This window comes from Hipposideros armiger, unplaced genomic scaffold, assembly GCF_001890085.2.
Source record: "Hipposideros armiger isolate ML-2016 unplaced genomic scaffold, ASM189008v1 scaffold_363, whole genome shotgun sequence".
Lineage (NCBI taxonomy): Eukaryota > Metazoa > Chordata > Mammalia > Chiroptera > Hipposideridae > Hipposideros > Hipposideros armiger.
The window spans coordinates 1,501,170-1,523,890 of record NW_017731713.1 but is presented as its reverse complement, the minus strand read 5'-3'; the positions used below and the strand labels follow the sequence as shown (position 1 = coordinate 1,523,890).

Here is a 22,721-nt window from a genome sequence, read left to right as displayed (position 1 = left end):
ATCATTGTGCTCTTCCCGGGTGAGGCAGATCAGTCGCCGGCTTCTGGACGGCCGCTCACTGCGGCTGCTGGCCGCTCACGCTGGCTGCTGGCTACACACGGTAGCCCGTGGCAACCCACTGCCACAGGGGCTACAGCCTATGCCGTCGCCGGTGACTCATGGCAGCCCAGCTCCAGGTTGAGCTGTTGTTCAGCATCTTAGCTGTGGAGGGCAGTGTCACCGGCCCTCATATGTGGGATCTGAACCGGGGCCCTCTGGCGTCCCAAGCGAGTTCTTAACCATTGCGCCACTCGGCCGGCCCTGCCAGCAGCATTTTAAACTGAATGACAAGCATTAGGTGGTTCTGAGATCTAAATTCTGTATTAACGTAATTGGCACGAAAGGAAACAAGACTGGCCAGGGTGTTATATCTTAATGGGAAAGTGAACATAACTATTATCCTTTTGCTGTTCTGCAACTAGAGAAAGATGACAGTTTCCTGTGTATAGGTCACTCCTTTCATTAATGGACTTATTTAAACTGAGTGACAGTTTATGATAAAATGCTGCTAAATGTGGTAGTTTACACCACTGGTACTTTTGCAAATAATTGTTCATTTTGTAACAGCTCTCTGTCAAATGGGTGCAAATGGGCAGTGGAATTTTAAAGTAAAGGCTCCACAGTCTGCTGTCCATGAAAGTCTTTACTTTTTTTCCCCTCTTATTGGAATTGGCAGTGTATAGTGGTTAAATAAAGTCTGTTTCCCAGAGTAAATATAAATTCTATTCTACTTCCATCTCCATAGAAAGCAGCAATTACTAGACTTCTAGAGTGATTTCCCCAAATGGAACCTGTGTAGGTTTAGGAACATTGTTTCTTTATGATGTCCTGTTTCCTGTGTTTCTGTAAGTCTCTTCTAGCCCTTTTACTTATGCTTTTGAGGCTCCCTGTTGGCTTTAGATAATTTCTCTGAAAGGAAAGCCTTTCAGATTAATATGATGTAAGTAAAGGCATAGCTACATAATATAGTATTTTGTACAAGACAAAAGTGGACATTCCAACAAGCCATAGAATATATATATTACAAACATCTTCATACTACACATGTATGGGTTCTTAATTGTTAACATAGCTTATATTTTATAGAGGGCTATGTGCCAGTCATTGTGTGCTAAGCACTTTCCAAAGATAATTCTTTTAATCCTCAACAGTTCTCTGAGGGTAAGTACTGTTTTTAACCTCATTTTATAGATGAGGAATAAAAGCTAAGAGAAAATGTGGCTTTCTTGTGGTCACAAAGGTAATAAAGACACTAGATTTCGAATCTCAGCATTCTGACTCCAAGCCCTTGTTCTTAGGTTCTGTTATTACTTCCACGGTTTTTTGTTTTGTTTAATAATATTTATTTTTAAATCAGTGATTTATCCTGATTGTGGAAAATATACTTTGAAAAATTGGTACATAAAATTTTGGAGTACTGAGCATTGAAATTTTAGTAAATTAAATAATGTTTTGAAGTTTCCTCGGATAGTAACATCAAACATTTCTGTGTAACTTCAATGTTAATTGCTCTTATGGTGGGTGCGATACTCTGCTAGGCTTCTGCTTATGCAAGTGACTGTGAAATGTTGTAAGAAGGCCAAAGTCTTTATTTTTTATATAGTATTGATGTGTTTTTCTCTTTCTCAAGGTATTATTATGATGGGGACATGATTTGTAAAGTTCAAGGCAAGAGATTTGTGTACAAGTTTGTCTGTGACTTGAAGACTCTTATTGGATACAGTGCAGCAGAGTTGAACCGTTTGGTCACAGAATGTGAACAGAAGAAACTTGCAAAGATGCAGCTGCACGGAATTGCCCAGCCAGTCACGGCGGTAGCCCTGGCGACGGCTTCTCTGCAAACTGAAAAGGATAACTGAGCCCAGGACCTTCTGGAGGTTCCAGGTCTTTTCTTAACTATTAGAGCAAGCGCTGCTCTTACCTTTATTACTGAATTGGAATCTTTTATTTCTAGACTACAATCTGATGCATGATTTTTTTATAAATATTTCATACTCTTGTGAATCTGGATCTTTTTACTTTGAGCATATATTTTAGAATATGTGTATGTTAAAGGATCACCACAATGGCTTCAGTGTGAAGGCGGGTTCATTGTGGGATAGTTTGTGAACAGTCAGGAAAGCTGAACTGGTCAGTATTAACGTCTAGCCCGACCAAAAATAGCCAGTAGCATCTGAGGATGAAAAATAAATGAAGTGTCTGCAGGGAACAGTCAGGCTTAGCTATTTTTGAAAATGTAACTGTTTCCCCTCTGCTGCCCTAGATGTCGCTTTACATAGAACCGCAACATGGAGTTTTACAGCTAAAGCATGTGTGCCTCTTTCGTCTAATCAGGCAGAGCTAAAATAGTCATATCAAATAAAACTATATATTAACAAATTTCTAAACTAAGAGTATCAAGTTATTAAAGTAATTTATATATTTGCAAGCAAAGGACAATAAGAAGTTAACTGGCAAAAGAGCAGCGCCGAAGAAGGCGATCCAGGTTGAAATCTGGCTTACCTCAAGCCAGTTTTAAGGATTTTCAGTATAGATTATTCATAATGTCAGGCCAAGAATTTAAATTATTTTAAGAGAGAGGCATCTAATTCTAATAAACCAACTATTAGAAAAATTCTGAAGTGATCTCTGTTTTTCCAGTCAGAGATTTAAAAAACTGAAAAGTATACCTCAGCCAGAAAATTGGTTTGGTTTGGTTTGGTTTTTTTTTTTTTTTTTACCCTGTAGTGCCGGTTTAGTGTGCAAAAGAGCTTACATAGTCATTGCGTTTCTGATGAAATGAAGACTTTAAATCAGTCAGCAGTACTTTGCCTTTCCAAGACATTAGTAAGTTACAAATATAGAGGGTGCCAAAAAAATGTATACACATATTAAGACAGGAAAAAAACGTTAAAATTGTAATACTCAACATATACTGATAACAAGATAAATAAAAGTCGTGTATACATTTTTTTGGCACCCTGGTATTTTAAAAAGGAAATTTTGACCTCCAGTACAGGCAGTCGTCTCTTAAAACAAAATTTCCCATTTATTTAATTTTCTCCTTTTGAATATTTATATGTGTGAGTATACAAATATCTATATACATGTCCATTTGACCATTTCCTATATATATAGATACACACATATATGAAGACAGTAATATTCAAAAGGAAAGATATTTCAAAAGGTAATAACTCATTTTTAAAATTCTTTAAAAAATAATCCTTATATATGAGAAACTTTTTACTTACCACAAGCTGACACTAAACAGAAGTGGCTAGAAATGTCTTTTTTTTTTGCTTGCTTGCTCACTTGTCACTTCCTTTCCTTGCTTTTTTGTTTGTTTTGTTTGTTTTAAGGTATTAGTACAAATCATGATATGAGATTCTAATCCTCTTATAGCAAAAGATTGATTCTCAAATATTACTTTATGCCCCTTCTCCCTCATCATCTCTTGAATTCATCCCCCTAAGCAGCTTTATAAGAGCTAATGCTTGTGACGCACTAGGAGGAAAGGGCCACGGTAATACAGGCAAGGTGGCATTGTGAGCCGCTGTTGCTGTCGAGACGAGTGGTTTGGCGTGAACCACAGGAGGCAGGGCTTTTAGGGACAGGGAGGAGTCTCTGAGCTCCTTTTCTGATAACCTCAAGTAATTTTTAATTTTAAGGGCTGTGTTGTAGAACTACAAAGTGCAGTTTTGGCCCATTTATATTACTGTATTAAGGCCTTTAAGACCCTGCAGTAAATATCAAAAAAGAATAAAATTCATAACTTCCATTTTTACCTCTTCATAAACACATACAAAATAGACTGACAAATTGTTAGTATAACTTGGGCACAGTGATTGCAAGAATATATGAGTGGAATAGAAATATGAAATAATCAACAGAAGCTCTAGTTTCAGATAAAAAAAACTGAAAAGAAGATTTTGCACCATCTGCTTATGGCCTAGGGAGTTGACAAGTAACTTACAGTTTTAAAAAATAATAAAGTATACTATTCTGGTATATTATCAAGAGCTTAAAATTCTTGACTTTTAGATATAAAATGCTTTTGGGGGAGCTTATGTTTAAGTTTTAGCCTAGATTGCAGACTTCCTTTATGTCTCAATTAATAGGTATATATTTTTTTAAGATAAGGAACACACACATTTATGTTAGATCCCTAAGACTATTATTTCTTTTTTCCTTAAGCATTCCTCAGATGCTTTAAAAAATAAAATAAACAAAACACATTCTATCCATTTTCTTCCTCTGGCAATTTTCATTTCTCATTATAATTTGAACAGAGACAGTTTTCATACATTATCAGGTGCTTTTATTGTTTCTTCACCTCTGTCATTTGTGCACCGTAACATAGATAAAACAGTGAGACCAGTTTACCCGTTGGTTTAAGATACTTCTGTTACTTTGTCTCAACTTAAACATGAACCGATTCCCATTGTCCTTATTGAAGTTACAGTTACCAGAAAGTCAGGTAGTCTTTTCTTTTATTAAAAGATAGGGAAGAAAATATTCATGCCATTCATTCTTGGCTATGTTTTTATGACTACATTTTCCATAAGATAATTTACAGTGTATTCAAAGGAAGAAATAAAATTATTGGTCATATTTTGTACCTTTTAAGTACAAGAATAATGAAATGTTCACTTTAGTTTGAAAATTTGTTTTCCACGTGAGGTTCTTCATATTGAACCAGCTTTCATAGGTATCTTGCTATCCTGAAGTTTGGAAATTTGCGTTGGCATCAGAAAATCAAACAATTGAGTCAGAATTGCTGTGAGTGTTTGATATTCATATGAATCAACTCATCACATTCATTTTTGAATCTATGTCAATTAATGAGGAAAAACTGTTGTTTTTCTCCCCTGATAAATGATAAAACTCAAGTATATTTCTTTAAAAGGTTGTACCTTCATTTTTGGTGAGGCCTGAGGTCTGCTATTTTCCACATTCATCATTTTATCCTACTGCCTTCTAAAAAGAACTAGTATATCTGAAATAGCACAAATACGTTTTTTAATTCATAATTGCAAAACACCTGTGACTAATTTAATGTCTTCATATCTAGAGGGTGTAGAAATATTGATATTTCAGTGATACTTCACTTGCTACCAGAAAAAATATTCTCAATCTTTTGTAAAAGGGAGGAGGATTTTTGCATACATTTTTACTCTTTAAATACAGACACTTATACTGTCATAATAACAATTATGTATTTCTTTGTGGTTTTTATTTTTTTTGTAATTTTACATAAAACAGTTATTTTCTATTTTTACTCAGATAAAAATATTTGTGCATAAAATGTAAAAATAGTAAAAGGAGAAAAATAAAACTATTATACAGTATATTTCTGTGTTGTTAGAAGTTTCATTCCTGCAAACAAATAGTCTCAAATTCCATGGATATTTGGTTGGGTGAAAATATGACAGCCCACATCTGATGTATATGTCATTCCCATGTATTTTTAAACTATCAATTTGTGAAGAACAGATTTCATGAACTAAAATTAGGTGATAGAGTTCAGTCTTTTTTAAGAAAAATAAATGAAGTCCCAGCCACAAACCCTGTTTTAGAATATTAACAAGAAATGGTAAGACTGAGTACCCTGTTTCCCCAAAAATAAGACCTAGCTGGAAAATAAGCCGTTGCGTGATTTTAGGTGCCAAAATATGGCACCTTGGCATACTGAATACTTTAAGCTGAAAAGTTTGTGGAAAAGGCACCCTTTTCCCTGAAACAGGTCATAAAACCCTCATGTGAGGGGTGCGTGCCCTCCGTATCCTGGAGGAATCATGCTACGGCTTATTCTCTGGCTAGGTTTTATTTTGGGGGAAACACGGTACTTGCCAAAAGGCGAGCAGATGATTGTTAAGCTAGATACTCTTAGTAAAACGTTTTTGTTTTTGATTTTTTAATTAAAAAGAAAACCACCTGTCCACGTTGGCTGAATAACAGCAGGAAACGTCAGCCGGGACCAGAGTGTAGAGGAGTCAGAGGGGACAGGAGAAAATGGGACTTGTGCTTTTGTTTATGGTCCAGCCCATGGTCAGACCACAGCCTACTGTAAAAAATTATGGATTGAGGGAAATAAATTGCTTTAAAAACACACAACCTAATTTTACCTAGTTTGAAGTGATGAAAAGCATCATTTAGGAAACTAGTGAGGTATATTTATCTTCTATCACAAAAGAAGACATTGATTTTTTGTGTGTAAGACACTAAAGCTTAATTTGCGAGCTAAACACGTGTTAAAAATGCTTTTACTACTAGTAAACCAACTTTTTTAGAACACTGCTTTTAAAACTCTCTGAGGGAAAGGACTACTTTTTATTTCCAGTTAGTTACAGACTGAAATTATAAAATAAAAATGAATTAAAAGGGGAAGGTGGAAATGGAGAGTTGTTTAATGGGTATAGAGTTTCAGTTTTGCAAACCTTTGTGAAGGTTTGTTGTACAACAGTGAATATATTTAATGAGTCTGAACTGTACACTAAAGCATGGTAAAATGGTAATTTTTATGTTAAGGGTATTGCAGCACAATTTAAAATTTTTTAAAAAGTGAATTAATAGACTTTTAAAATCACATAATTCACCAAGTTAAGGCAGGAGGAGATGGGGGAATGGTCATATCAATATATGCAGAAAATGTGTACAATGAAATCCAATATCCATTCATGATAAAAACTGAACAAACTAGAATTAGAAAGGTGCTTCCTTACTCTAATAATGAGTAGCTATGAAAAACCTACATCTAACATCATACAAAATGTTTTTTCTCCTAAGATTTGGAGAAAGGCAAATCTGCTGTCACCATTTCTATTCAACACTTACTGAAGATCCAACCTATGAAATAAGGCAAGAAAGAAAAAAAATATTGTAAGAGATAAAACTGTAGAAAATGGGCTGGCCAAGTTGTGTGTTGGTTAAGAGCTGGCTTGGGACGCCAGAGGGCCCCGGTTCGGATCCCACATATGAGGGCCAGTAGCGACATCCTCCACAACTAGACTGAAGAACAAAACAACAGCAACTTGTCTGTTCCCCTTCCCCCAATTCCCCAGTAAAATCTTTAAAAAAAAAACTGTAGAAGCCATGATCAATCGTTGAAAATCTTAAAGAATAAACTAGAATTAATGAGCTTAGTAAGGTAAGGTACAAGGTTAATAAAATGCAATTTTATTTCTAGCAACATATTTGGAAATAGAAATTGAAACGCTACCATTTGCAATTGTATTTAAAAACATGAAGTAATTAGGGCCAAATATAATAAAATTTGTGCAAGACTCGTCCAAGGAAAACCACACAAATTGCTAAAGAGATGAAAGAAAATCTACACGTTTTCCCCAACCCTACATATTATCAAACTCTTTAAGCCCTTGCAATGTGACAGGTCACAATTATATTTCATTATTTTGATTTCCATTGCTTTAAAATGGAGAAATGATGCCAAGTGAGGTGAAGTGATTTAATGAGGGTTACACAATGCCAGGGGCGGAGCTGAGCTAGAACCCTGTCTCTTCGCTCCTAATCCTGGACCAATTCCATGCGATGAACAAGCATCAAGGTTTTGGGTTTTGTTGTTCCAGCGCTTGTGTGATGGAGAGCAGGGAGGGAGCTGATGGACCACAAGGGGATTGAAGATTATTAGGTCAGGCAGTAATACAAGGGAGGGTCATCTTTCAGTGAATGGAACATTGGGGCATAGCTTAGGCATAAATGAGAGAAGAACAAGTATGAAATACACCTCAGTGTGTAAGCAATGCTTTATTTGTGGCCCTGGCTTTCAAAACACAAGAGTTGCATCCTTTTTCACCTAAAAAGAAAAACTATTGTACTAGAGAACTGCTTTTTTTTTCTATGGTTATTTAGGATATAATTCCATTGAAACGATTCTGCCATTACTGGCAACATCAATAGAGCATAGGAAAATAGATTTTTTTAAAAAGAATAGATTGAAAATGCCGGAAATAATCTTATTGATCACGTTTATCCACTTGATAGGGAAATCATGTCCATTTGTTGATTTTAAAAATACATTTTTATTAAGATTGTCGACAAAAAACATCCAGCCTAAGAGAAAACAAGGGTTTGAGCCAAACTGACGACAATTGACGGGAAGCAAAGTCTCAACAGATTGAGAAAATGCTCCAGAAAATGGCCGTTTTGCAACTTATTTTATACATTAGAATCAAAGGAGGAAGGTTACATGAAATCCATTGGTTGTAGATTAAGGGGCTGGGAGAAAGCAAAGCGGGGAAACCTCTGGGATTGGATGAAAAGTAAAATGGAGAGACACACTTTTTTTACATTGGCGGGTACAGGATAGTTAATAGCATTTTACAGCACACACAGATAGTATTTGGGGAGCAGGATAATAATGTGGATTTTGTAGTTTCCTGCCCTGGTGTGGTGGGTTGTGCCCCCTGGGGGGCGGGGTCCAGAAAAAGGGATGACTCTTATATTGCAAGAGTATGTTATCTTAGATGCAAAAAGATGATAGACAGGCTCACTTAAGGTGAAGATTGACCTTTGTCAGGGAAGCTACAGGCCAAAGATGTGACTTCCCGCCATGGCCCACCTTAGGAATTTTTATGTTCACGCCTTCCTCTGTGGTTGTTTTCAGGCGCCTGAGCTTGTCAGGTTTAACATGTGGCCCCTTTTCCGTCCACAATATATTTTATCTTCCTTACACAAAATAATCAAATGCGTGTGGATTTTTTTTAGAAGCATGTATGGTAATTGTGGCCGAAAAAGGGGCACATTCTACACCTGACACGCTCAGGGGTGGCCTGCATGGCAGGCTTGACAAACTTAGACCAAAAGGAACCACATAGGATGGTCTGGACATAAAAATTCCTAACTAAAGAGTCATGGCAGGCGGCCAAATCCTAGGCCGTAGGCCGGTGGCTTCCTTGACAGAAGGCAATCTTAAGTGAGCCTGTCTGTTGTCTTTTGCCTGTAAGATAACAGACCTTTGGAATGTCAGTCATCCCTTTTTTCCAGACCCCTCAGGGCACACCCATCGCACCAGAGCAGAGACCACAGAACCCCGCATTGTTCTCCTGTTACCTGAATACCATCTCTCTGCGCTATGAATGTTAATTGCTAACTATCCTGTACCCACCAATGTAAAAGAAGCATGTGTCTCTCCATTTTACTTTTTATCCAATCCCTGAGATTTCCCCGCTTTGCTTTCTCCCACCTCCCCAATCGACCACCAATGAATTTCACGTGACCCTCTATATGCATCCGCCTTTGATTCTAACGTATATTTAAAAAGCTGCAAAACTGCCATTCTCCAGAGCATTTTCTCAATCCGTTGAGATTTTGTTCCCCCACAATTGTTGCCAGTTTAGTTCAAATAAACATAAAAACTCCCTCCAGCTTTGGACATCTATGTTGCCATAGAACATGCTCAGTGGAGGGACTCTCATTTTGGGTAAGGGGGGTGGTCACAAGGGAAAAGTCTTTCACCACTTCAATGCTTAATCCTTTCCCAGAGTATATTTGATTTTCATATGCCTTCTAGAATCAATCTGAGAAATACCTTTGTAGAAACGCTATGGCATTCAAGTATTTTCTTCTAAATAGAAATGTTAGGTTGTTGCATTGATGGATTACCAAACCTCATTATGAAAACATACCAATGTTTTAGGTTTGAAAAAGTGAAGGGGATCCGATGATCTGTGGTCTTTTAATGTTTAAGTCACGATTTTTGGTGCAGAGTTCCAGAAATGGCAGGGTTACCCTCCAACTAATACTAGTCAGGGACACAAAAATTCATCCTCACCTTTCTTGTTCCCTCAATTGAAAAAAAGCAGCTGCCAAGCAGAATTCTTATGACAAACTCTTGTCAAATTCTCAGTATGGAAGTAAAGCAATGAACTATTGGAGAGCAGTAAGATTCAGAAGAATTTAGCAAGCGCAAGTCAGGAAGCTTTCAGAGGAGAAAACATTCACCTGGGTGGGTTTAGGGCTGAAATAGTCCATGATAACATATCTGGAAAACATTCATGATGCCGTGTTGCTGAAAAAACATTCTCCCTCATATTTACTTCTGTAAAAATTAGCTCATTGCATCGCTGTTGAGAAATAAATAATACTACATATCTTTGCAAAGATTAAGATTATTTTCTGCATTTTCACTTCTGAATGAAGATAGAATTTCCTGTGGCTATTTGGTTTTCAAGTCATTGGCAATATCGTTGACACAGAAATGATCCCATGTTCTCTCTCAGATGAGAAATAGTTGAACTTGTATCACGCTGCGGGATCTATTGAGAGTGAATTAGATACATTGTGGAAGCTGGATAGACTCCTGAAAATCGGTGATTATCTCAGCTTGCCACGTAGCTGTCCTGGGAACATGAAGGGGTTTTTGTGTTTTGAAACTCTTTAATCCAGACACAGAATACTTCAGAAGTAAATCTTTCTGTAGGTTTTTCTATTCCCCAAAAGTTGATAGCTAGAAGATCAATTTACAATCGTGTCTCTTTTCGGGGTGAAGCATGAATAGGAACTTATTTCTCCATTCTCTTCCTTCTGATTGAAAAGCTTTTGCTCTTTAAAATCCTTCCGTTTCCTCCCATTTCTCTGCCTGGCAAAAATCTTATCATCCATTATTGTCCTGAATTGACCACCCCCGCCTTGCACACACTGCCCTTTGAAATTACACTCGCCTGATCTTCCCACCTCAGTGGTCCCGCCTTTCTTGGCCCAGCACTTACTGGACCCCTTCCTTTCTCAGAAAACTAGCAACGAAAGGCTGCCTTGGTCCCACCTCATGTTGAAAAAGCAAGTGCAGTTCCGGAACAAAGCTTAAGATTACTTATAGGAATAAAAAATAATCAAGCTTTGCTTATTTGCATTATTTAAAAAAAAAATCTTACTCATTCTTTAAATTCCAGCTAAAATGCTAACTGATTTTCTTCCTTTAAATTCTTGGAGCATTCTTTTATGATAGTTAACACAGCCTGTGTTTTATGGGTTTTATTCAATTGTATTGTGAAAGGTTTATCCAGTTGCATTAGAAATTCCCAGGAGATAGAGAACACGCAAGATTCATACATATTTGTAGTTCTCTTGCATTGTTGATGCCTTCCATACCTGATTTTTAAAATATATATATTTGCTTAATAAATGAATGGCTATTCCAATAAACTTTATCCAAAAGTATTTAGTATCAATTGTCTATTAATTTTTATAATAAATCTATTTGGAAATGTGAATGCCAACCTAGGAACCACTCAAATCATTATTGCCACCCTGTTTTCTGAAGTATGAGTAAAAAAATATGGACGAGCTAGTTTTCATGGTTATTTCTATAACAATAAACAATTATTGTAATTATTTATATTGGAATTTGAAATGTCCTTTTTCAAATCCAGCTGGGATTATTTTTGTGGTACTTACACAAGGATTATTTGAGTAGTACTTGTAAGTAATGTAGCAAAATAGGAATTCGGGGGTCTCTGTGATGCTTAGGGGTTCCAGTTCCAACTTTTTCCAGTTGATGTCACTATGGCAAAGGTATCTTAAATATCTGGCATAAAGCAGTAGAAGGAAGAAGATATAAATCTAATAATGTGGCTGAAAGGAGAGGAAGCATATATTTTGGAGGATGCTGCTAAAATGGGGGTGGGAATCAGGGCAAAACATCTGAATGCAATTCTTGGAATCAAAGTGGCTGAGTGACTGCATTTACCTGATCTTATATTAGTCAGCAAACAAATCTGAGTTTGGAAGCTGCTGATATTGCTGCTCTTTGCAATGACACAGCAAGGAAAGCCTCGGGTTCTGAACTGCCATGGTGCCTTGAGGTAGCTTACTGACAGCCTTTAGTCTTGCTTCTCTGCTCTTTACAAAGTAGGAAACGGACCTCTTCAAGCCGCATTCCTGGCAAGGGGCTGGGGTACTGTCTCTCCCCCTGCAGGAAGTCAGGACAGGTAACAGAAGTCCAAAGGAGCAGTAATGGTTCAGTGTCTGAAAATTAACAGAAGTTGGAATAAAAATGGGCGCTTTAGGGCTCCAAAGTAAATAATATGTCCTTGCATTTTAGCAGCTGTTTAGGGACTCCTGTATCTTTTCATATTCACGTACGTGGCAAGGTAAAGGCACTTACGTAACTTAAAAACTGTTCAACAAGCATTTCCTGGGTATTTTTCCAAAATGGGACAAGGGATCTGTTTTCAGATATTATTCAGCTGTGCAGGGAGGCAAACAGATGTATTCATTAACACTCCCCGCAGAGCGTATTGTGATATTCACAAGTGGAAAGTGCTCTAGCTGAGGTTACACAAATGTTTTCTGTTATGAAACCTGCCTCCCCGGGACCATGATTTTCAAGGAGAGTCCCATTTTAGACTATTTTCTGTTGTCACACTTGATGTGACTAAGTGTCCTAACTAAGCAATTTTCCTAACTAAGATTATAAGTTGCATTTTATTTTGCTTTAAAGAATGACTGTTCTTTCTTGTTGTTGCTGCTGTGCCTAAAATTAGGAAACCTAACCTGTTTAAAATTCTATTTCCCATATCAAGATCGTGGGTGCCCTCAGTGAGGAAAAGGGTTTTATAAAGTTGAAGGAAATTCAGTGCAATACTGTGCAATGTCCCTGGTACTAACACCAGAGCTAAACACGTGAACTAAGAATTATTATTTGTGTCTTAAACCTATGAGCTGGTAATAATGGTGACCATGGAGGACAACATTTATCTGGAATTCTGCTCGAGAAAATCGTGATTGTGCAGCCCTTCACCACCCACAGCTTTGGATGTTGACGTGTTTTGTTGGTGAGGGTAATGGAGAGGCCTGAGGTAGGGAAGGCACTCAGGCCTGAGATGGAGAAATGGGGAAACCAGTCTCCCAGTGCCCTCCAGGTTATTTCCAAAACAGACATGGAAACAATGGAATTGGTTTTAAAGGCACAGACAGGACCTGGGTGTCCATGGCTTTGACCAGGGCTTGGTTACAAATGGACCTTAAATGGGATTCCTTGACTAGGTGGCAGGAAGGCACAGTTGGTTCCTAGAAAAGGTCTGCAAAATAACTTCATGCCATGAAGAAGGCACAGAGAAAAATTCCCTGAATTGGGATAGTAAGAATGACTGTGAAATGAAGAAAGGAAAAAAGACAGGAAATGATGATTCCTGTTCACAGAATAAAATCTACAAAGGAAAATGGTCCTTGTGAAGCAAATTCTGTCAAAATGAATCTTATTTTCCAAATCTGGTCTAAGTACTGACAGTTGAGACAGTTGCCAGTTTATCTGCTGGGAGTGTGTTGAAGTATTTTCTTAATCTTTCTGGGAATTTTTTTCTGTCTCCCAATTTTCAGCAAATATTGACTACATGTCTGCTTAGTGCTAGGAGACACAAAAGAAGCATGTGTCACCCCTTTGCAAGGCAAAAGTGTTTAGCCATTTGCAAGTCAAAACTGGTCCATGATAAATTGAGATGAGATCCTTAAAATTTGGAGATTTCATGAAGGAAAAAAAAAATTACGAAAACTATTCAAACAGTATATTCATTTGCTAGGGCCGCCATAACAAAGTACCACAGGCTGGATGGCTTAAACAACAGAAATTTATTTTCTCAGCTCTGGAAGCTGGGAGTCCAAGATCAAGGTGTCAGCAGGGCTGGTTTCTGCCGAGGCCTCTCTCTCTTCTTGGCCATCTCTTCCCTGTGTCCTCACATGGTCTTTCCTCTGGGTGTGTCTGTGTCCTAATCTCTTCTTATAAGGACACCAGTAATATTGGGTTAGGGTCCACCTTAATGACCTCATCTTAACTTAATTACCAATTTAAAGACCCTGTCTCCAAACACAGCCACATTCTGAGATACTGGGGGCTAAGACTTTTATAAATTTGGGGGGGACACAATTCAGCCCATAGCACACAACAACAAACCCACAAAACAACTCTAGGTGGATGACACTAGGTTTTAAACTTTTATTTTGCCAAATCAGGAATTAAAAGGAAAACATGTTTTATAATTTAATAAGAGGCATAATTTATTAACAGGGAAAAAAAAAGAGGTAATCGGGATATAATCAGGAATAAAGGAGCATTCTTTAAACTAAATGCATTGACATTTATAAACATCTCATAGATGTGTCCTTAGTTTTAGGACCGGTGAAATCTTGAAATCTTTATTAGTGACTGGTGCTGATCTGCCAAAGACAGAGGACAAAGTTATGGTGACTTGGTGCCCTAACTAAAATTTGTTTCCAATGTTTTCAAAACCTTAATCACACTGGTGGAAACCGTGCCAGAAGTGAAGACCTGAATGTATTCTGAGGCCTCTGTACTAGGGAAGCCAGCAGGAGAGATTATTTAGCTGTGCATGTGTTAAGCAGATATCTTAAACCGGAAAAGGAGCCCCTCAAGAGGTAGAATCGTCTGGGTAATAATATTGAAAAAAAGAGATAGAAATAGAGATGAGAGAGAGAGAGAGAGAGAGAGAGAGAGAGAGAGAGAGAGAGAGAGAGAGAGAGAGAGAGACTTGTTCTGGTTGCTTCTCTTATTTGAGAAATTGTTCATCAGTGGTCAGGAGCTGAGACGATGTTGGAGAGAACCACATGAAGCCCAATCTCCATCTCACAAGAGGAGGGAACGACACTGCCTGGACGGAATTCAGCCTACCGGTGCTGTTGTCCTGCTTGTGGGGCTATTCAAACAGAATCTTACATATTGGGGGATAATATTCTGATGTTGTACTAATGTGTTCTGATGTCATTTCTTACTGAGGCCCTATTACAAACTCAAAGCCCTATAACCAAGACTTCCATTGAACAAAGGGGATATTCTTTTTTTTTTAAAGGGGACCTTCTTACTATCAATCAGTTATCCTAAGAAGGAATGCATTCTAAAGGAGGAAAGTAGGACTGATCATTCAGCCCTTGGTTAGCTTGGAAGCTAAGCCCTTCTAGAGTAAGACTTAAGGAGGAAACGGATGGATCCTGGTTCTGTTGTGTAGATCTTCTGCTGGTAGGATGGGACACTAATATCAGGAGACAAGCTCAAGGTTACTCTTGGTGAAGGGTAAGACACCGTCTATCTTGAGGCAGTTTGGGCCAGGCCACCTGATAAGGATGATTCTTGTCTGAAGAGCTCTGAAGGCAGCGTATCCATGGACAGCTAGAGTAAAACTGCCTACCTATTGCACTGAAATTACCTTCTGTAACCCTCGAACCCCGAGTAAAGTCCTATCAAAGACCGTAACCTGTCTCAGCTGTGCTGTGAGCAATTCGAGTTGATTCCATGCTTGTCCTATGTGCGAAAGACTGCAGCTTTTAGACAAGATAATATACTGATTCTGGTGCCATTGGAAACTTTTACATTTTGTTTATCACCGTTGTCTTTGCATTCATTTAAAAAAATATTGTATTAAAACCTTATTTACCTCAATCACTTGGGGTTTTGGTGCCTCTGGAAACTGCGCCATAGTATCAGTTCTGGTTCTTTCAACTCAGAAATCCCAGGATCTGTTTTACAATGAGACAAGAAATTTTAAGATTCCAAATTCACAGCAAATGAAACAAGAGATGTAAAAATAAGGTTTTTTTTTAATCACAGTAGGAAACAGCTTAACAAAACACATAAAAGTATTTCATGACTCTAAGAGCTGTCAGCATGTGTGTGTGTGTGTGTGTGTGTGTGTGTGTGTGTGTTCTTAGTAAATGATCTTCAGCATTGGGTGTGGGGGAAAGAAGAGGAAAGGAAAAACTACAGCCTTTGGAGTGGAGATGACAGCCTAAGTATGACAAACACATCAACAAATCACTGGCAGCATGAAATTCTTGGCCTAAAATTCTGCATTCTGATATAATGTGTTTATGCTTAATTTTAGATACAGTATGAGGGCAAGTTGAAAATATTTCAACCCACACTTGAGGTAAATCATTACTGTGGGAATATTATGTCACATTCATGGCTTCTTCTTGAGTTTAGAAGAATAAAAAATTTAAAATTAAATATCTAAAGAACTTTTGGTTCCAGCTCTGACATGTAGAGCTTGGAAGTTGTCACTCCTGTCCTCACAATAAGAAAAAGCTAAACAGGAGCCAGCTGAGTGGCTCTTTGGTTAAGAGTTGGCTTGGGAGCGTGAGCTCTGAGCAGCAGGGCTGCCAGTTCGGATCCCACATGGGCCAGTGACACTGCGCCCTCTACAGCTAAGATGGTGAACAACAGCTCGACTTGGAGCTGGGCTGCCGTGAGTCGCCAGCGATGGTGTAGGCTGCAGTGGGGCTGGCTGGCAGTGGGCATCAGCTTTTGTGACCTGCCGTGAGCTGCCGTGAGCAGCCATCCAATGGCCGGCAACCAGTCTGCCTCAGCTGGGAAGAGCACAATGATCACAATACCAACATGGGCCAGTGAAGTGACGTCTTCCCCAACTAGACTGAAGAACAAAAGGACAGCAACTCGTCTGTTCCTCTTCTCAGATTCCCCAACCCTGTTCCCTCCCCCAATTCCCCAATAAAACTCTTTAAAAAAAGAAAAAAGAAAAAAAGAAAAAGCTGAACAAACTGAAAATCTATTCCTTTTCCTTCACCCACCAGAGAGCTGTAGTTACAGGGTGAATGGCCATGGCCACGCAAAATCTGAAGAGACAAGTGAATTCAGAGTCATAGCCAGTATCTGCTCAACTTCAACAGAAGATGGTGGAGCTATAAACTACTGAGCTGTCGGAAAAGTCATGACACATTTTTGTGACGAAAAACATAGAAAAAATACGTCATGACTTTTCCGACAACCCAGTAGTAAAACACTGAACTGGTCATTTTAACTGCCAAAGGCTGCTGTGGACTAGCTGGAGAGTTAAAAACTTTTGGGGCCCAGTCTTATGGGGACCCCCACTGTGTCATAGGTTTTACCTCCATGAATCCCATCAGGTTCTTATGATGAAGAGCCAAGAAAGAGATCCTCCTGGCTCTGGGAGAGAGAGAGAGAGAGAGAGAGAGAGAGAGAGAGAGAGAGAAAGAAAGAGTAACCATTATGAAACATGCCCAGAGCATTCTAACAAAGGAGAACTCTTGAGTAGAAAAGGCTTAACCAGGCCTTATCTCACCCAGAGAAGGGCATTTCTCCCACTCCAGCTTCCTCTAGCCTTCTCACTTATGAAGGAGGGCAAGATAAAAAACTTTGTGAAGGTCACAGCCCAGGGACACAAGCCCACTGAAATACGAGGATTTCATCATAAGATTATAGAATGCTTCTCTTCCCCTACACCTGGCCGCTGCACCAGTAGTGCACCAATATAATAACAGTGGATTGCTGTTATAATGTTTTTGATTCCTAGCGTTTTCTTTTGCTACCTTCTTAGGAGATAAAGAGCTGCAAGCTTCAGACTCTATCTGAGGATTTTTTTTTTAAGGAAGTCCAGAATCACCAGAAGAGACCAAAACAAGGACACTAGAGAAATTTGTACCCTCTGGCACCTACAGTTACTGTAATCCAATTTAGCCCGATTTCTAATCAGATTCACAAAAAAACTCACTGTAAAGCCCTGTAGCCTCAGCTCCTATTACCTGATACATCATGTCTGGCTTTCAACAACAACAAAAATTTCCAGATATGCTGAAAGGTAAAAAGAAAGAAGGAAGGAAGGGAGGGAGGGAGAAAGGAAGAAAAGCTTTGGAATGAACAGATGGGGAATTTAAAATAACTCTGATTAATATGTCAAGGACTCTAATAGAAAAAGTAGACAGCATGCAATAACAGATGGGAAATGAGTGTAAGAAGCATGATGGAAACTGTAAGAAAGAATTGAAGGAAAATGCTAGAGATCAAAAACACTATAACAGGAATGCAGAATGCCTTTGCTGGGCTGATCAACAGACTAGACATGGCAGAGGAAAAAATCAGCGAGCTTGAAGATTTGTCAAGAGAAACTTCCCAAACTGAAAAACAAAGAGAAAAAAAGGATGAATTAAATGGAACAGGACATCCAACAACTATGGAACAATTTCAAAAGGAATACCATACATGCAACTAGAATACAAAAAGGAGAAAAAAGAGAATAAAGCAGAAGTATCTGAAGTAATTATAACTGACAATTTCCCAAAACTAATGACAGACATGAAACCACAGATCTAGGAAGCTTAGAGAATATGAACTAGATAAATACAAAAATATGCACACAGGCATATTATATTTAAACTACAGGAAATCAAGACAAGGAAAAAATCTTAAAAGAAACATGATCACACACACACACACACACACACACACACACACACACACACACATCCCAACCTATAGAGGAACAAGGACAAGAATTCCAGTACTATTACCTCTCATCAGAAAACACATAAATAAGAAGCAAGTGCAGCGAAATATTTGAAGTATTGAGAGAAAACCTCTTACCAACCTAGAATTCTACACCCCACAAAATAACCCGTAAAAATTTAAGGAGAAATAAAGACTATTTCAGACAAACAAAAACTGAGGTGACTCAATGCCAGCAGACATGCATTACGGGAAATGTTTAAAGAAAGTCTTCCAGGAGAAAAAAATGATGTAGGTCAGAAACTCAGATCTACATAAAGAAGGAAGGGTATTGGAGAAGGGATAAATGAAGTAAAATAAAGTCTTTTATTTTGCTTATTCTTTTTTGTTTTTAAAGATTTTATTGGGGAATTGGGTAAGGGGAACAGATAAGTTGTTATCCTTCAGTCTTAGTTGTGGAGGGTGCAGCTAGCTCAGCTCAAGTCCAATCGCTATCCAGCGCCCGTTGGCTGCTCACGGCGGCTCAGCTCAAGGATCCGTGTTCAATCTTAGTTGCGGGTGGGCGTAACCCACCATCCCATGCAGGAGTTGAACTGGAAACCTTGTTGTTAGGAGCACATGCTCTCACCAGCTGAGCCGTCCTGCCACCTGTTGGCAGCTCAGCGGCAGCTCAGTTCGGGCGCAGGTCACTGGCCCACGTGGGAATCAAACCGGCGACCCTGTTCTTCAGAGCTCACGCTCTTAACCAACTGAGCCACTCGGCCGGCCTATTTTGCTTATTCTTAATTGAGCTAAAATTTGTTTTTAGTAATTATGCTAACAATGTTTTGGGGAATAATATGGATAAGTGAAATGAATGACAAAAATGTCTTAAGGGAAAAGAGTGAAGAATTGGAAATACTCTCTCGTAAAATATTTCCATGTGTGAAGCAGTATCATGTTATCTGAAGTTCAACTTAGTTAAAAATGTGTATTTAAAACTCTAGAGCAACCAATTGAAGAATTAGAAGTATAATTGATATGCTAAGAAGGGAGGTAAAATGGAATTGTATAAAATACCCAGTTAAAACCAAAGGAGGCAGAAAAAGAGGGGGAAAAATAGACCAAAAGCAATTAATAGAAAAGTTACAAACATGGTAGATTTAAATCCAAGTATATCAATAGTCACTTTAAATGAGAATGGTCTATTTAAATACATAAATTAAAAGACAAATATTGTCAAAGTAGATTTAAAAATAAGACTCAATTATGTTGTCTACAAGAAACCCACTTTAAATATAGAGACTCAGGTTTAAAGTGTGTGGGGTGGATAAAGATATAGCATGCTAACAATTTTTTTAAAAAGATGGAATAGTTATATTAATTTCAGACAAAACAAATTTTAGAGTAAGGGGAATTATCAGAGATAAAGAGGGCCATTATTTAAAGACAAAAAGTTTAATTTTCCAGGGAGACAAAATAATCTTTAATGTTTATATACCTAGCAACAGAGTGTCAAAATACATGTGGCAAAAACTAATAGAACTTCAAGGAGAAGTAGACAAATCCACTATTGTAGTTTGAGACGTCAACACTCCTCTTTTTTTTTTTTTTTGCTGAGCCATCCTGCTACCTGTTGGCAGCTCAGCGGCTGCTCAGCTCGGGCTGAACTCGAACTGCTGTTGCTCAGAGCTCAAACTCTTGAGTGAGCTCTTAACCAACTGAGCCACTCAGCCGGCCCGTCAACACTCCTCTTTTTGATAGTTCAAAAAGATAGTTCAAGCAGGCAGAAAATCAGAAGGTAGTTGATCTGAATAGCTCCATCAATCAAGTGGGTCTAATTGATAATTACAGAATTCTTCACCAAAACAGCAGAATACACATTCTTCTCAAGCTTACGTGGATCATATACCAGGATAGACCATGGAACACATGTAACCAATTAAAGAAAAAAAATAAGAAATCATGAAAGAAATGAGAACAATAAGAAATGAGAACAAAGTATGTTCTCAGATCACAATGGAATTAAACAAGAAATAACAATAAAAAGATAGCTGGAAAATCCTCAAATGTTTGGAAATTGAGCAACGTATTCCTAAATAAGTCACGGGTCAATAATGAAGTCTCAAGAGATACTCAAAATATTTTGAACTCAATGAAAATGAAAACAGAGAATTTATTAAAATTCTCGTGATGCAGTGAAAGCAGTTCATAGAGGAAAATTTATAATATTAAATGCACATATTAGAAGATAATTATATCTAAAAATAATCTAAGCTCACACCTTAAGAAACTGGAGAAAGGAGAGCATTTAAGGCTAAATTAAGCAGGAATTAAAATTTAGAACAGAAGTCATTGAAATTGAAAATAAGAGATCAATAGGGGAAATGAATGAAGCCATTTGAATGAAAGAAATGAAAAACTGGACTTCAGTTAATAATATGGTATCACTACTGGTTCAACAGTTGTGACAATTGCTATACTAATTAATGGAAGATGTTAACAAGGGCAAACTGAGTGTAAGGCATGTAGGTCTCTGAATTCTCTACACTTGTTTTGCAATTTTTCTGTAAATCCAAAACTGTTATAAAAATATAGTTTGGTTTTTTAAAAATTAACTATATGGCTTGAGAAGATGACTTCATGACTAAGTAGGTTGACAGGGCCTGTTTTTTTAAAGCGCTAGAGTAACTAACAACCATTATTTGGGATGGCTCAGATGACGCCTGGCCAAGACGCAAGCCAGGCATATTTTGGGTTCCTTGAGTATGAAATTGTCTAAGATCTCTAAGCAGTCACCTCTCATCCATTTCCAAATGGGGCAGGATATAAATAAGTTTAGAGCTTTCAAAAAGATCAGGTGTGCGAGGGACACCAAAGCTAGGACGTAGGGAAAAGACAGAAAGGTTATCTCTGGAAATAGCATTTATAAAGTGAAAGTTCAGCATGACTGGAGACTTGCAAAAACTGCTTAGGTTAACAAAAGCTGAACTTTTTGTTTTTCCCCAATAAAGTAGTTTTGAAAGAAGGATAAGAGAAATACGGACCACATAAATCAGCTTTAGAAAAGATGAGGTATTATATTGCTCTATCTTCTAGTTTGGGCTTCTAGGAACAGGAGCGCCCCACTTAAAAGGAGCCTGAACGCGACAGACAGCTCATTTTATTCTCATATCAAATTTGGATGCAGACTGAGTTTCTTCACCTCTAAAATCCATGACATCAGTGCCTGATTCATGGGCTGTTGTGATGATTATCATCATCATTTTAACTGTTAGTCTGTCTGAGTGGGGAACAGGTTGGCCATACATGTGATGGACAAAAACAAGTTTCATGACTGGGGACAGAACTTTACTCTTGGGGAACTGGGTTTGTACCCCTGTTCTGTGTCCTGGGATACTGGTTAAGGGTTGAGAGCAAGATAGTTGGGGAGGTTGTTCTGGAAGGTACCACAAGTGTCCCCTGGGCTAGGGCAGAGGGTGGACCACTGATTAATTTTCCTACTTCACCTTCATCTTTGTTACAGACTGTGGTATATCTTTGATATTCAGGCGACTGGTTGTATGTCAGTCTTGGTTTTCAGTGTACTGTGCGTTTTTATCATTGTCAGGGATTTTTAATGCCAAGTTTTTCAATGACTGCATTAGGAGTTGCTCTCCAGATGTGACTTTAAATTTGAAGTTCATTTTTAAAGCTCTTCAAAAAAATGCCTTGTTGTAATTATTAAAGGGCTCTTCCACTGTAAAATGTGTTGACATGTTATGTTACCTAATCTTCTGTCTAATGAACATTGGGATAAGTGTCTTTTCTTGATGCCAAGTCCGAGAGCAGTTAAATAGAGAACTAATGATCTGTAAGAGTTTTACTAGGTTACATCCAGGGGTCCTTGAGACGTGGGAAACAGTGGAATAGTTCAGGAAACAAAATTTCTTGACTAATACCTACCAGCTACAGCGAAATTACATCAGATAAGACTGCTTTTTTCAGACAGGCCACACTTCTTCAGATATCCAGTTTACACTGCAGGTCACTTGCTTTCAAACATTATTTTCAAATTCATACATCCGCATAGTTTCTTATTCTAATGGTGTGGTGTCACTGTCCTCGTTTCTGGATGTGCTATTTGTCAAAGAGTGTTGACATCACGCACGTGTTCAGGCCGGAGGTCATCTTTACTTTACATGTAAGGAAACGCATGAAAGGAAGTTCACACAGTCCCTGGGTTTACACCATGGATCAGTGGCAGGGACAGGATCCCGTTTACAGCTACCTGGCTCCAAAGTGGGTGCTTTCTTCCTCATAATTTACGTCCTCCCCAAAGTGCTGCCGTATTTTGGCTTTCAGTATGAGAGGCTTATGGGTTTCACTGTTCCTCTTTATGCGAAGCAAGCAACTTTATAACATCCTTTGCACAATTAGCAATTCTATAGCTCAAGACAGGGATGATAAAACAAAAAAATCTATAAAGGGTCTCCTAAGAGAATGGGGCTTAGGA

At 38.2% G+C, this 22,721-nt stretch overlaps 1 protein-coding gene across 5 annotated transcripts in view; it reads left to right on the top strand.

Moving 5' to 3' along the window:
• GABPA (GA binding protein transcription factor subunit alpha) overlaps positions 1-2,403 on the top strand; it is a 32,126-nt gene extending 29,723 nt beyond the window's left edge. For all 5 annotated transcript variants that reach the window (XM_019662027.1, XM_019662028.1, XM_019662030.1 and 2 more), the window contains one exon: positions 1,670-2,403. In XM_019662027.1, the coding sequence (XP_019517572.1) occupies positions 1,670-1,898 (229 nt within the window). In that variant the 3' untranslated portion in view covers positions 1,899-2,403. The remainder of the gene's footprint in view (positions 1-1,669) is intronic.
• The last annotated feature ends 20,318 nt before the right edge of the window (positions 2,404-22,721 follow it).